The 14,125-nt window shown below is 39.6% G+C and overlaps 1 protein-coding gene across 5 annotated transcripts in view; it reads left to right on the forward strand.

Annotated features, from left to right (window-relative positions):
- The window catches only part of MET (MET proto-oncogene, receptor tyrosine kinase), an 89,658-nt gene that overhangs the window by 4,757 nt on the left and 70,776 nt on the right, over positions 1-14,125 (forward strand). For 2 of the 5 annotated variants that reach the window (XM_027660947.1, XM_027660976.1), the window contains exon 1: positions 11,678-11,694. The exons of the other annotated variants lie outside the window; for them this stretch is intronic. In XM_027660947.1, coding sequence (XP_027516748.1) covers positions 11,683-11,694 — 12 coding nt within the window. In that variant the 5' untranslated portion in view covers positions 11,678-11,682. Of the gene's footprint in view, positions 1-11,677; positions 11,695-14,125 lie in introns of those variants that run through there. 5 annotated transcript variants of the gene reach the window in all.

Consider the following 14,125-nt stretch of genomic DNA (forward strand, 5'->3'; position numbering starts at 1 on the left):
ATTGAAATTCATTCTTTGCCATGGAGCTACTTTCTTTCAAAAATATTGAGAATAGTAAGGGATTGCAGCTGCAATTTGATTAAATCTACAGTTGTTACCATTTGCCTTCTGAAAATTGATTCCCTCCCCTCTCTGTTCCCCAGCTTGACATGATTATTGATTAAAAACTCTGCACTGGCCTAAGCCAGCATATATTTGTTAGTGTTTGTGTGCTTCCCATGCAAGTTCGGACAGGCTTTCAACTGTGGAAGCCAACTCTATTCCTAAGCTATTGGAAATGGTAAGGTTCCTTAGCAATTGTTTTAAACTATATGATGACACATCTTTGAACCCCATTGTACGAAGGAAAAATACCTTCTGACTGGAGAGAGATTTCCTGTTTATGTGTGTGTTTGCTGGAATTAAGCCTTCCCCTGTGTGTTGGCTGAGTATTTTTTTGTAATCCAAAATGGCAACATGGCAAGTCACCTCCAGAGTTTATTTCTTGGACAGGATACAGGTCTTTTATTTTCAAAATAGCATGGTTCTGGAGTTGATGATGAAGCACAGGGGCCTCCCAGTTACACTTCTACAGGCAGACTCAGTTAATTGAGGTGGCACAGTTATAAAGACAGCTAGATTTAGGCAATAAGTAATTAATTTTTATTGACAATTTTATACAATGTAAGTTGTTCACTTCCTACACAGGAGAATTTTGGCTTCAGGCAGATTTTCTTTCAGCAAAATGATATGAAATTTGCCAAATGTATAATTTATTTTGTATAATGGCTAGATTTGTAGCTTTGATTGTGACTGAAGAGAGTCCCATAAAATTTTCTGCTTCTCTTCATAGAGCAAAGAGTGGCCAAACAGGTGGCCTCCAGGCAAGGGCCCAGCTGCAGGAGGATGGCATGCAATACCTGAAGGGCTTTCAGCTGTGTAGGTATGGGCAGATGACCAAAAAATAAAGCATATATAATACTCCTACCTCATGGTATCTGGGGTGTGTAGATTTGTGACCTTGCAGCTTACCTCTGCACCCTACATGCCATCGCTGAACCCCCTTCAGAGGGGAGAGTTGATGTTATGAGCCTTAGAAAGGCATTTTGCCTGTAAGCGTTAACAGGGGTGGACCACCATGAATTTAGGCAGTAAAGTTACAGTTATTTATGAAATACAGTGTAAAGGTTTCTGGCTTGCTTCAAATGATGCTCATTTTAAACAACTGTCTGGGACTGGGAGAAACCTGGACTAATAGACTGATTACACTGAGCATTTGTTAGGGCTGAGAACCACATGGCCTGTGTGGGATCTCCACACCCAGGCCCAGCTTTGCCAGCTGTTGCCCCTGCTCACATCTGGCAGAACATGCCCTCAGCTGAATTCCAGTCCTTCTATCGCCCACTGCAAAGACTCAGACCTACAACACATGTGGGTCTTAGGCAACTGGGTTTTTTACCTCCTTTTGTGGTTGTGCTGCTTGTCTGGTAGGAACCCTGAGCAAGACTGTGGCCTCATGGTTATCCCCTGGGAGTTTTTGCCACTGACTCTTCATGGACACTGCATTTAGCTCTGCCTTGGTGTGTGTTTGCAGAGTATTTGTATAATGGATTTACTCTTCTTCAACTTTAATAAAAGGTTGATGTATCTTTTTCCACCTAAAATTTAAGTCTTGCAGGAACTACTTATTTTCATCTAAATTTTGTGGAAACAAATCCTTTCTGAGCGTGTTTAATGAGGAGATGAAAACAATTGCCACCTACAGTTAGAATTCCAAACTTATTTTAGGAGATAATATTTCTTTAGTTTCTTTGTTTATTTTTTAGTTTGTTTGCACTAGATGCTGAACCTCACGTTTCTTTTTTTGTTTTGAAACTGTTCCAGCTAGTGTGGTTTTAAGCTTGATAGAGGTCTATTGTGCCACGTGACTGCCTAGAGATATACATGACTTTTTATTGTTTTATCTGTAGCTTTATCGTGAATGAGTGCTTTTTGGATTGGTTGACCCAGACTAAATTAACAGAATTTCAGGACCATCAGAGGTATTTTTATTAAGGCATTGGGGTTTGCTTCTTTCCCACTACACACCAACATCGTGGATGATCCCGTGAGGATAAAAGTAGCAAGTTTCCAAGTAAGCCCAGCTTTTGAGAAACGTCCCAAATCTGTGAGTTGTCCCGAAGCATGACTAGAAAAGAACAAACTGAAATAACTTCACAAGCTTCCTCTGTCTTAGGCATATGCTGGGGTAACTCAGGCTTGGACTTCGCTCTATCTTTGAGACTGTTACAGAGTCAAAATTGTGTTAGGATTTCTGTTATGGAAATTACAGATACTTTTATTTGTTGTTATTATATATCCCTGTATCTGTTATAGGTATTATTATACCATTTTCATGTGTCTTCATGGTATGTGTCTTCTTATCCAAATATACCAGATTCTGTTAGTTAGGTCTGAGAAAGCAGGATAAAAGCAGAGAGAGGCAGCTTTGCTGAAGACAATGAAAGGTGTTGGTGGTTGAATTCATGTCAAAAGTTGATTAATTGCCCTTTCCGAATGTCATTGAAAATGTTAAATGAATTACTGGACTTACATTCAGTTTTCCTGTCTACTTTTAGAAAGTGGGTACTAATTTTAAATGTTATATATTACTGTCCTGTAAAACCTTTGCTTAAACTCTTTAGGTTTATTGCTTTTGCTCTTTGGATTAGAGGCCAATATATTTCCTGGGGGAAAACGTTTCTTGTTAATGCTCAGTATTTGATATCGTTCTTACAAATACCCACAACTGCAATAAAAAAACACAATTGCAATATTAATAATATTTTAAAGAGCAGGTAGAATGCAAACAGTATTGGGCTCCAGTGAAGCAGTGAGCCAATGTGGAGCTCCCTGGGTGATAAAGCATTTCTGCATCAGAGAAAATAATCCAAATTTCACCCTGAAAAGTCTATTTACCATCCATTCAAATGAGTGGAAAATACTGTTCATGTTTGAAGATGCAATTTAGCTTGCAGCAGATGACTGAAAACTCTTTTAACTGTTGTTTAACTCTTCTGATGAAGGAAAACTTTAGCATCCACTTTACTATTGCCTTCCTATAAGTGTTCAAGGACAGAGTGCTGCATGATAATGAGTTTTATCATTCTTTGTATTTGCAGCACCTCCAAATAGTAAATGGAAGTGTTCCCTCAGCCAGGATATGGGTGCCTTTAGTTAAACTCAGGGTGTCCAGATACAAGTAAATTCTCTCACCTTCAGTGGAAACTATGCAAGTGTTGAGAACATGTAGAGGACTCAGATGTGTACTGTCTTTATTTCTATGCTTTGCTTTGTTTTCTTCATTTCCTAGTATTTAGTGTTTATTAAGTATAATCTGAAATTCCCAAATGCTTATTTCTCCTGGTATTGCAAACACTGGCCTTACAAACAAATCAGCAGAGAACATGGCACGGTGGCAGCATTTTGCTGTGTCCTTTTGCCTTCTCAGAGGATTAAATAGCTCCTTGTCTGGGGATGTCCTCTCCTGTGATGTTTTCAAGATCTTGTCAGGTCTCCACCACGACGCATCAGTCAAATTTCCACAATGGGAAAATCCTATGGAATCTACCCAGCATGGAAACCTTACTATGAGGTTTTGAATTATCCTATGAAATTTAATATTCATTCTGTTTGTGCTTCAGAACTGCAACATGTTAAAATGCCATTACATTTTATCTTCCATTAAATCCCATAGAATTCAGTTATTCTTTCTATCAGATTCCGTTCAGTTTTTTGTCCTTATTTTCCCAACCTTATGTGTACAAAAGAGGTGGATTGCAAGGCATGTCCATTTCTGAGAAAACGATGATTCTCTCTCCTGGTTATATTCAGAAAGACCTGACCAACAACAGGTATCTTTTTTTTCCCCTGGATAACTATGGGAGGCTACATGAGAGGAGAAGCTCTGAATGCAGAATGTGCTAATAGAAGTTGAGAGAAATGGGAGCCAGACAGGAGGTGAAGGTAGAGTCAGCACAAGAGTGCATGAAATCACAGAAATCGTTAATGACCTTCTAATTGCAGAACTGAATCCTGTGTTTTTCCTGCAGGGCTTAAAAAGAGAAAATTCCCTACATGGTCATTACAAGGACTGTTTGCCAATTCTGTGGAGTTTTCTTTCCTTCTGAAAACACGTTTATGAAAATAAGTATGTGTTTGTTCTTCTTCAGATGTGAGCTGCCATGATAAAATCAGCTGAGGTAGAGCTCAGAGACAACTTTGCTGCTTCCTGAAAATTGCTGTGTGTTGTTTTTTGTTTGTTTGTTTTCAAATTGAGAAGTTTTCATATAACATGGCTTTGAAAGAACTCCTTTTATGCAAGTAATACCACGCTTCTTTTGTAAATGAAACACAAGCTGGGCCAACCTCTGCCTGCAAATAAGCAGGAATGGCTTTCAAAGTTCCCTTGACTGCAGTGGGAGAGCTCCCTGCTTATCTGAGGAGAGTAGCGCCCAAAATCCCCGCAGGGGACAAAAATAAGGTAACAACCAGTGAATTGTTTTCACAGTACAAAAAGCCTTTCAGGAAGCAGCAAGGAGCAATAAGAGGTGGCCAAAGAATCAGAAAATACCTCTTTCTGCTCTGGAAAAGAGAAATCTGAAGGTAGGTTATTTACCGAGACCTCCATCACATGCTATTAATAGGGGTAAAAGCCCATCAGTCAAATATTTGACTAGTCATGGTTTATAGGGATTTCAAAGATATGAAAAGATAATGCCTGCATCCATTAGCTAGTTACTTGGAAATGCAACGTGGGTTAATTTAGTCTTTTAAAGAGTAATGATTATCTTCATTAACAATATATAAGATTTACTCTTCTGCACCTATCATCCCTGTTATGTCTTTTATATTTCAGTATTTACCCTGTATCATCTATTGCTCATTTTAAATGAGGTAATATTGAGATTCTGTCATGGCAACAGATCTTCTGCCTTTCAGGCTGTTTTAAGCACCCTGTTTTCTAGTTCTTAATCAGCTCAACTATCACAGGAATCGATGAGAATATTGTTTGCATAAAGACTGTGGAGTCAAGTCTTGAAAAAGTTGATGGCTTCATATAAGCTAAGATAGCTTATCCTGACAAAGCTTAAGTCTGAAACCAGGCTTTCCAGGGAAAGCTTAGGTGTGTAAGAGTTCAAATCTGTCCCATCATCACTCCAAACATCTGTATCTTGTTCAAATTTAAAATTCTCAAGTGAGTAATTATTAATCACAAGTAGTCCATTTTTTTGTCTGTACACAACATACATGGTGCTAATAAGAAATACAATATAGCTTCAATAATTTTAGTAGGAGCAGGGATGTAAAAGAAAATGTTCTTGCAAAATGACAGTGATCTTTATTCAGTGCCCAAAGTATTGAATTAAATCTCAACTACTTAGTAAACGTCATGCTTGGGAGCAATTGTTGTACTGTAAAGTCCTAAATTAAAAACATACATTAACTGACATTTCCAATTTTACTGCTGCCATTTTATTTTCGTTTTGGATAAACAGACCAAGCTTAAAGTTATGGGTAAGATCCAGAGAGTCTCCTTTGGCATCTAAAATGGGGTTTAGAGTGAGTTTAGGGCACAAGTCCAACAAAGTGATCCAGAAAGCTAACACTCACTGGCCACAAAGCTCTCAGGTGCTTAGATTAACCAGTGTCTTCAGTTTGTGCTGAACATTCCCCAGATCACATTTGAGCTGGAGCTCCGAAGGAGAAGACATCACGTGGAGCAGTAAGAGGCTCTCAGTCCTAGCTGGATTACAGCTCCAGCTAAAGCTCCTTTGCAGTCCCCAGACAGGATGGAGCCAGGCACGAGTCCTGCTGCTCATAGGCAGCCTCCAGCACCATGCTTCATCCCCTCTCTTCCTCCCAGATTGCTTGGCTCCAAAGCATCAGGACAGCTTTGCCTAGGAGGACTCATGTCCACTGTCTGCATCTTTCCACAGAGACAGGAGGAGGAGGAAAGCAAGGAATGGCCATGGGGTGGGATGCTGGGTCTCATGGCAAAAGGAAAGGAAAGTGCAGGCAGGGGCTGCAGGTACCTGGGAGAGAGCACAGGACAGAGATCAGCAGAGCCAAGCCCTAGTCCCAGATTTAGACCTGTGGCCAACCTGTTCATTCAGGGATGAAGACCACAGTTTTGAATCAGCCCCTTTATGGCAGGCTTAGCCTTGCTGTACTATGCCTGTTAAACAACAGCACTAAGCCTTTTGTGTTTTGAAGGTGTTTTGTAAGAATGAATTCATTTATCCTCATTTCACCCCTTTGAGAAAGGTAAATACCCTCTGAAGTTTGGAAACAGCCTTTTTGCTTATCTCACAGACTCCTTGAATCCAGCTCCAGATTCCCAAAGGAGGCGTTCCAGGGTCTGAACAAGTCCAAAACCTGGTTCTGGGCCCAGTATAAATGAGAGCCCGTGAAGAGCAATAGTTGCACATTTAAGCTCCCCAGGTATCCCCAAAATGAGGGGAGAGGACAGGCTGAAAGAAAGTAATAAAGCAGCTGAAAAATCCTTTCAGAATCAAACAAAAAAATCCCATTAGCATGAAGAAACTCAGACTAATCAGCCATCCCTGAACTCCTTCTTCAAACTATTGAGCTTTTCAGCATCTTCTGAAGGTCAGCACAATATTTCAAAATAAAAGCTGTGGCTGACAGACCCTTGCTGAGGGACATCTGCCAAAAAAAAAGTGAGCTGAGGCTGCTGCAGATCAGCCACTCTGCTGATTGCAGCTGTGACACTGTTGCCTCTTGTGAGAGCCAGGATGTCAGATAGGCTGGTCCCAGGCCATTTGGGGATTTATGAACACCAGTACCGTAAAGTCCTTGGAAGGAGATCATGAATCACAGGTTTGCAGCAAGGCAGCAGTCATGCCAATGAGTCGTCATTAACTCAGTTTCTAAACTGAGTGAAAGTAGGGCATCAGTTAAAGTGCATTGCAGTAACATAAACTTGCGGTGACAAAAGTGAGGTCAGCATTAAAAAGAAAAGGTCATAACCTCCTAACCAAACACAGATGGGAAATGAACACTATCCTTGCCATTGTTCCTGTTTGATTATCAAAAAGCTGCTATGAAGCTAAGTAGACCATCAGGTTATTAGCTCTTGTATCAGATAAAGGATGTGTTCTGTTAAGCTAAGGCATAAATATAGACTTCATTGCTTTCACTAGCCCATTTACAAACCTAACCAGTTCAGTTTTGTTTGTAGCTATTCTGAGTGCACCACATGTTTCACCTGGGGCAAAGACCACCAAGTTAGCTTTGCATAGAGGTGGTTTCTGTTTGGCAGGGCTGGTTTTCTCAAACACAGCATTACACAATCGTGGTTATATCTTGTGGAGCCAGCTTGGGCACGGAAGGATTGTGGTCTGCTTTCCAGCACTAAGTATAATACATGTGGACAAATCACAGAATCAACCGAATGGACTGTGCCAGGCCAGAGCAGTTTGTCAGCCTCACAAAAGCTCCTAGGTACAAGGAGAGGCCTTGGAAGCGGCCTGAAGTCCTTTCTACAGTGCTGACAGAGGTCCACAAACAGAGATTTTTCCTAGTTTTTCCTTTTCCTGGATAAGCCACCCCCAGCAGACTGAAGTCTCATTCCAGCCCTTGGGCCAACTCTCCAAATCTGGGGGCCTCAGCTCAATGATACAGATGTGCTGATCTCACTGGGACCCTGCATGGTTTGACCGTGACACCTCAGCTTGATGAGCTGTGTATCAAGCAAGATGTCAGCAACCTATTGGAAATCCTTGACCCTAGGTTTTGTCACTAATTTGCCTTGTGGCTCTTGGAGACACATTGACTGAGAAGGGGCACACAGTGGCGTGCTTTATGTTCACCCGCCAAGCAGAAAGCCGCTTCCTGACACTGTCCTGCCACCTCTTTCAGAGGAAAGAACAGAGCCAGCACAATTTATTTTGCTTGGTATCTAGGTATTCGTGCCACACCTTGGAGGAATTCAGAGACTTGTTGGGTTTTAGTTACTGATGTTATGCTTATTATTTTTATATTTACTATGACATCAAAAGGAAACTTGATAGTTTGGTGTGCTTGTAGATCCATTGGTATCGTTCTAATATAATATACCTTATCATCTATTTTGGTACAGTTGTCATATAATATACTTTATCATCCGTGTCTACTGACACGTTGAACTTTTTTTTTTAAAAAGAGATTAATATTTGACTATGAAGAGTTATTGTCTCAGGGACTCCTAAGAACCATTAGCACCAAATGACAATTAAACTGCAGAAAATGTCCTGCATCAAGATCATGCATAATTGCTGTTGGAACATTTAGAGCAAATCTGTATGCTGTCTTGGTTACTCATGAATATCTGCCTTTTAATCTTTTTCATTTTATGACCCATGCCATTCCTTTAATTATCACAGTATGGAAGACTGTTAGCTTTACAAGACAGTAAAGGCTTCCAAAACCTGCTCCGCATTTCAATACAAGAATTCAGGTAGATACATAACCATAAAACATAAAGTAGAAAATTGAAGTGCTGAGAATAGTTAAGGGAATTAAACTAAAACTGTACTTGCAGCCAGGTTTGCCAGCTTGGCTCGTTACAAAAGGAGGAACTACATTCCAAGGAAATTACACTGTCCCTGTTCTGTACAGACAACCACAAAATACTCACTCATGCAAAAAGTTGATCAACAGGATTGACTCAGAAATACAAGAAAGTTGCTTTCTCTAAGTTTTTTTATCACATACACAAAAAAAGGGCTTGCATCTTTACCTGAGCTTGTGTGACTTCCTCAGTCTACTTGAGCACGTCTGCATTTATCTCAAGTGACTAGAGTTGATAAAGACCTGTACTTTGAATATGCAGTGAAAATACATGAGATGAATTAGTCTGTTCAAATATGTGAAAAATTGGGAGTAAAACCCAAGTATCTTCATATTCGCTAACTTGAAACAGAAGACCAACATTGTGCTGTGTTATTAGTCCTGACATGTGCAGTAACAAGCATAACATGTTATTCTCCACACACAGAGCTTTTTTCTACTTGTACTGAACACTTGGACTGGATAAGATGTTTGTATGTCAGTTGTCAGGCTGAATTATTTGCTGCAGATACCAAGCAGAAGTCTGTGCTAGAACTGGGTTTATTTTGTTACCAATGTAGTGGTAAAGACCCACAATAGGCATCATAGATATTTTCTTACTGAAGTTGCACAGTTGCTAACTTGCATTTCAGATTAACAGAATGGAGCAATAGCATTGTGTTGTTTAAAGTTTGCTTTCTGTTTTTCTGTTATCACTAAACAATACAATAGTTTTTAAAAAATCTTTCCATCTTATTGTCCAGGTGTGGAAAGCTGTCCTCTTGTATTTAAAGATCCAAATCCATCTGAATATAAGCATGAAGAAACAGTGAAAGATCTACTTTATCGCAGGTGGTTCCTCTCTGTTTTTCAGTTATTCTTTGTATATTTTGAACTTCTAGTCTGTGTTCCTTGTGGAATTGATTCCTTAGCCCTTAGAATGAGTACCACTTCCTCACATGAGAAGTTTCCCTGAATTGCAAGAAATGCTGTATACCACAGCATTTAAATTAATCTTTTTGAGCAATATATATCTCTTGATCTGTTTCACTCATTTGTAATATATCAGTGAGTGTTTGCTGAGGACCATTACAAAAGAACCAGTAGTGCCACTGGAGCCCATCACAATAAAAAATACTTAAATAAATTCAGTTGTGGTAGAGACCCATGACATGAGTTGACTTTAGGATATAAAGTTCTGAAGCACATTTCAAGTAAAACACTCTACACTTTATTGCACTGCAGGACACCTCCAAAAATAGTGACAGATGAGTACAAGAATAGCATTTTCTTCATTGCAAAGGCTGGATTAGTGATCTTGGGGTTTAATGCCTGTTAAATATGGTAGACAACAAAAATGCTTCTATTGATAGCCACTGTGGCTTACAGTGGTATATCGGACCCAGTAATGAACCATGTATATTAAAAAGTGTATTTTATGCAGGGATAATTTAGATGTATGATGAAGACACGTCCACTGTGGGCTTACTCTGTTGAAGCTGATGCCAGTGCTGTGACCGATTTGCAACAATAGATTAAAGCTGGATGAATGGAGCTGTTATCATCACCCTCTCTCATTTGCTCTGTCCTCTTAAATGATGATGCTGTCTCCATAGCAGGGCCTCTGATCCACAGGGAATCAGGTCCTGAACTGGCACGGATTTTGGTCCAGAATAGCAAAGCAAACTGAACTCTCAGAAGGAGTCGTCACTAGGGTTATCTCATATAAATTTGCTACCATAACTCTGTCAGAGACCAAAGTAACAAGGTGTACTATCCCCCTGGAAAAAGTATAAAATCATACTATAAAACTTTTCCTTAAAGAGGAGAAAAGGCTACCATTTGCTGACAGTAGAGTTTTTGAAACATAAATTGACATGACTCTGCTGTTACCTAACCTGAAATGACCTATCTGAGGACTAAATGTGTTCTTGTACAAACACAATCTCTGTGTGATATGTAGGACCCTGTAATTTCCTTTTCTGTAATAAAGCAAGGAAAAATGAGGTGCATCAAACATCCTACAAAACACTTTCAGGTCAGCATGTTGTCTGAGCTTGTGCAGACCTATGGAGTGCTTGTGATCAGAGCTAAATGGGACCCAAATTTCTGAAATGAGGGCAAGTAAAACAAGCATGGCTGTGTTTTCTGGCTTTCTTTAGTACGACAGCTTGAACATTGTTCCACAGTAAGGCCAGGCCTGACATGTCAATACAGTGGCAAACAGTGTGAAGGAGAGCCATGATGTTCAGTATTTAGAGTTTATAACCCAGGACACAGTTAGGGGGAATGAAACTTGTAGGAAGAAAATTGCCATTGGGAAACTGTTAGTGGTACACAAACACTGAAGACCAAGCCTGAGGGGAAACACCATCCATAGCACTTGAGGTTGCCAGTCACACTTAATGACACATCATTACCAGCCACTTGCAATGGTTAACCAAAATCCATTTTCTCATCCCAAAATCCATTTTCTCATCAGTTACACTGGCTACTGTCTGCTGAGGGATGGAAAAATGAGCACATCATGACACTGGCTTTGAAAATATCTTACAAAAGGATATAATCCATCCTTCTTACAAAGGAATAATCCATCCACAGCTATTGCTCGCTGATAGTTTATCGCAGGCTAAAGCTTACAAGTCTTCTGTAGACACATGAAAGACACACTGACACACAAGTCATGGGAAGGTCACAAAAGATTGAACAGCATCCATCATTCAAACCAAGTAGAGAAACAAAGGGATTACTTGTTTTCCTTCTGTAAATGATAGACAGCAGCTAGTTCTTTGATCTGTACTCAAAAGGTGTATCTATAGCCTAAGTATTTTGCTTTTAATTCAGAAAAAATCTTTTAGTGTTTAAGTTCAGCTGAAATTACATTTGAGTGTGTGCTAAGGAGAACTGGGATTGTTGGACCTTTGAGGAGAGGTGAAACTGAATTTTTAATTCTCCTAAGTTTCCCTGTTTCTTTAGAGTGTATTCAAGTGAACCGTGTTTGTAGTGACCTGGTCTGGATGTTACAAAAGAGCAGCTCTGTGCTAGAGGTTGCAGTGTTGGAATAGAGAAAGACCCTGGGTCAAATGCAGATGCAAAGAGGCACCAAACATCATGGGAGGCTCAGTAAGGAGGAGTAGAGTTTATATGGTATGAGGACTGCAAAATACATTGTACTGTTCACATAACTCCTGTGTTCTTCCTAAGCTTTAAATGTCTCACAGTGGACCATGTTACTTCTGATTTTAGGTTCCTCAAGGAAAGAGTCACAGTATGCTGGTGACATGCACTGTGGGGAACATCTTCCCTAGAGCTGCCCATAAATCTGAACCTGAGCTTCCCATATGTGGGAATCAGGTTTCAAGGTTGCTTGAAAAAGCATACAAAGGAAAGCACTGTGATGAGGCTCAAATATGAGAGCAAAGATGACTTGGTTTTCATTTATTGCTCGTATTTTCCTTCTTGTAGTGGTGAAATACAGTACCTGTTATTTGTAGCATCCTTTACATTACACTGAATCCCACCCTTGCTTTTATTGTTAAGTTTTCGGTTCCAATTGCACTTGCTAAAGGAGTCTAAGGAAGAATTTTCAGTCTCCAAAGCACAGATTGAAAACAGTGCTGTTTCACCAAGTTTAGCCAGAGTAGCCTATCTAAGGATACTGGCCTCACATCCCAAGATGTGGCTTGAGGGAAAGAATAAGTCAGATAGTATTTATGGCTCTAAATACCTCCGCAGTGCACACTGGTACTTACTGTTGGACAGCTATGGATCCTCTTTTTCAGATACTAGAAGAATGAGGATGATTGTAAACTGAAAACTGAGGGGCTTAGTTGGTGGCAAATCTGTTTCAGAACATTAAAATAAGAACATAGCAGGGAATATACTGCAACAAATTGATGCCTGTCGAGTATCCTTGCATCTTTTTTCATGTGTTGGTGGTCAGTCAACCTCATCTAATTCTTGTCCCACCCATTGTTTTCTCTCTCCACTGCAGGGCCACCTCTGTTATGTCATTTTAAACTTGTTGCAATAAACAGTATACCTGCCTCTGTGTTGTGTCAGAAATAGAGCATTTTTGGAATTTTCTGCTTAATCTAGTATTTGTCAGAACATGTTGACTCGTCAGAAGTGAATCTGCAGGAATGTATCAGTATTAGCAGTTTCTTGAGTGGAAGTGCTGGTTGAAAAGAGGCAGACAGACCACACGCCCACTCCTCCCAGTGCTGGGACCTTCACTTCACACTGGCCAGGCAGGAGAGGAACACAGTTGTTCTTGGGTTGGGTGTGACTTTTGGGTGTTTCACACAAAGTTTGAAAGCTCTTGGTTTCATCCCAGCACAGAGCAGGAAAAATTCCATAATAGCAAGGTGTTACAGGGAATGAGAAAATTGTTTCCTGCCCCATACAATATAGAAGTCAGTACTCTGTGTACTGGGACTATTTTTGAGTTATAGCAATATACCTGCTCTTTTTTTTTTTCTTTTAAGTGTTAATCCGTGCTAGATTTGTTTCTAGGATTCTGTTATCAGGAATTAGTACCAGAAAAATGTTACTGATTTGAAAGAAGATCTTTATCTCAATACTAAAAGTGTGACTTGTTCTTACCAGCTAATTCTTGCAAATAGCCTGTGTTTCTGATTTTTATCCCCAACTATCAGTCATAATTCTTATCAAATAACAGTGAGGAAGACCTTTTTTTTTTCCCAAAACCTATTATTTTGTGTAATTAAGGAGGTAAACCACAGAAAGAATTCAGCGGATGCTGAAATAAAATGTCACAAGAAATGCAGGAGAATTACTGATGGATTGTTTTACCCAAACTGGTGAAAACACTGAATTTATAAACAGCTGAAACAGCTCTGGTCTATAGTCATCTTTTCATTTTGCTTAAAGTCCTAATGAAATAAAAAGTCAATACAGATTCCTATTATTAGTTTGTAATTTTCAAGGTCATCTATTTTAAATTCTTTCAGTGGTCACAAGCATTTCCTGATTAGCAACAATTGCCTAACTATAGTCAAACTAGAAGGATTTTCCCAAAGTATGTGATCATATTGCTGTTAGAATGCATAATTGTTTTCTCCTTGAAGAAGCTAAATTTGGCTTAACAACTGTGTCATGACGTTAACAGAAAACGTCTGGTGTGACAGGGCATAATGTGGATACTGCGCTGAAACGCTCATAACCACAGTTCATTTAATTGATCTTTCGAGAGGGTGAAATATCACACTAGTCATCTGCCTTTGGTTCTTCAAGCCACATCAAACAATTGTATGGAGATTTAAAAAAAAAGAGAAGCGATAGGTTGTTTGATTTCATCAGTTAATGGCCGTAGGTCATTTGATAGCCCTTTGTTTACAACACAGTGATCGGCTGTATCTTGTAAAGGTTCACCAGAGTGACTTACTGCTGTGGTACAGGGCCTAAAATAAAGCTTGCACATGCCAGGCACCACATGATGCATAAAGTATTCTAATAATATATTACAAAGCCTTGTCAACACTAGTGAGAATGAGTATTCCAAGAAGTAGAGCTGGCTGAAAAAAAACATTCT

This window comes from Corapipo altera, unplaced genomic scaffold (genome assembly GCF_003945725.1).
Source record: "Corapipo altera isolate COAL_440 unplaced genomic scaffold, ASM394572v1 1, whole genome shotgun sequence".
Lineage (NCBI taxonomy): Eukaryota > Metazoa > Chordata > Aves > Passeriformes > Pipridae > Corapipo > Corapipo altera.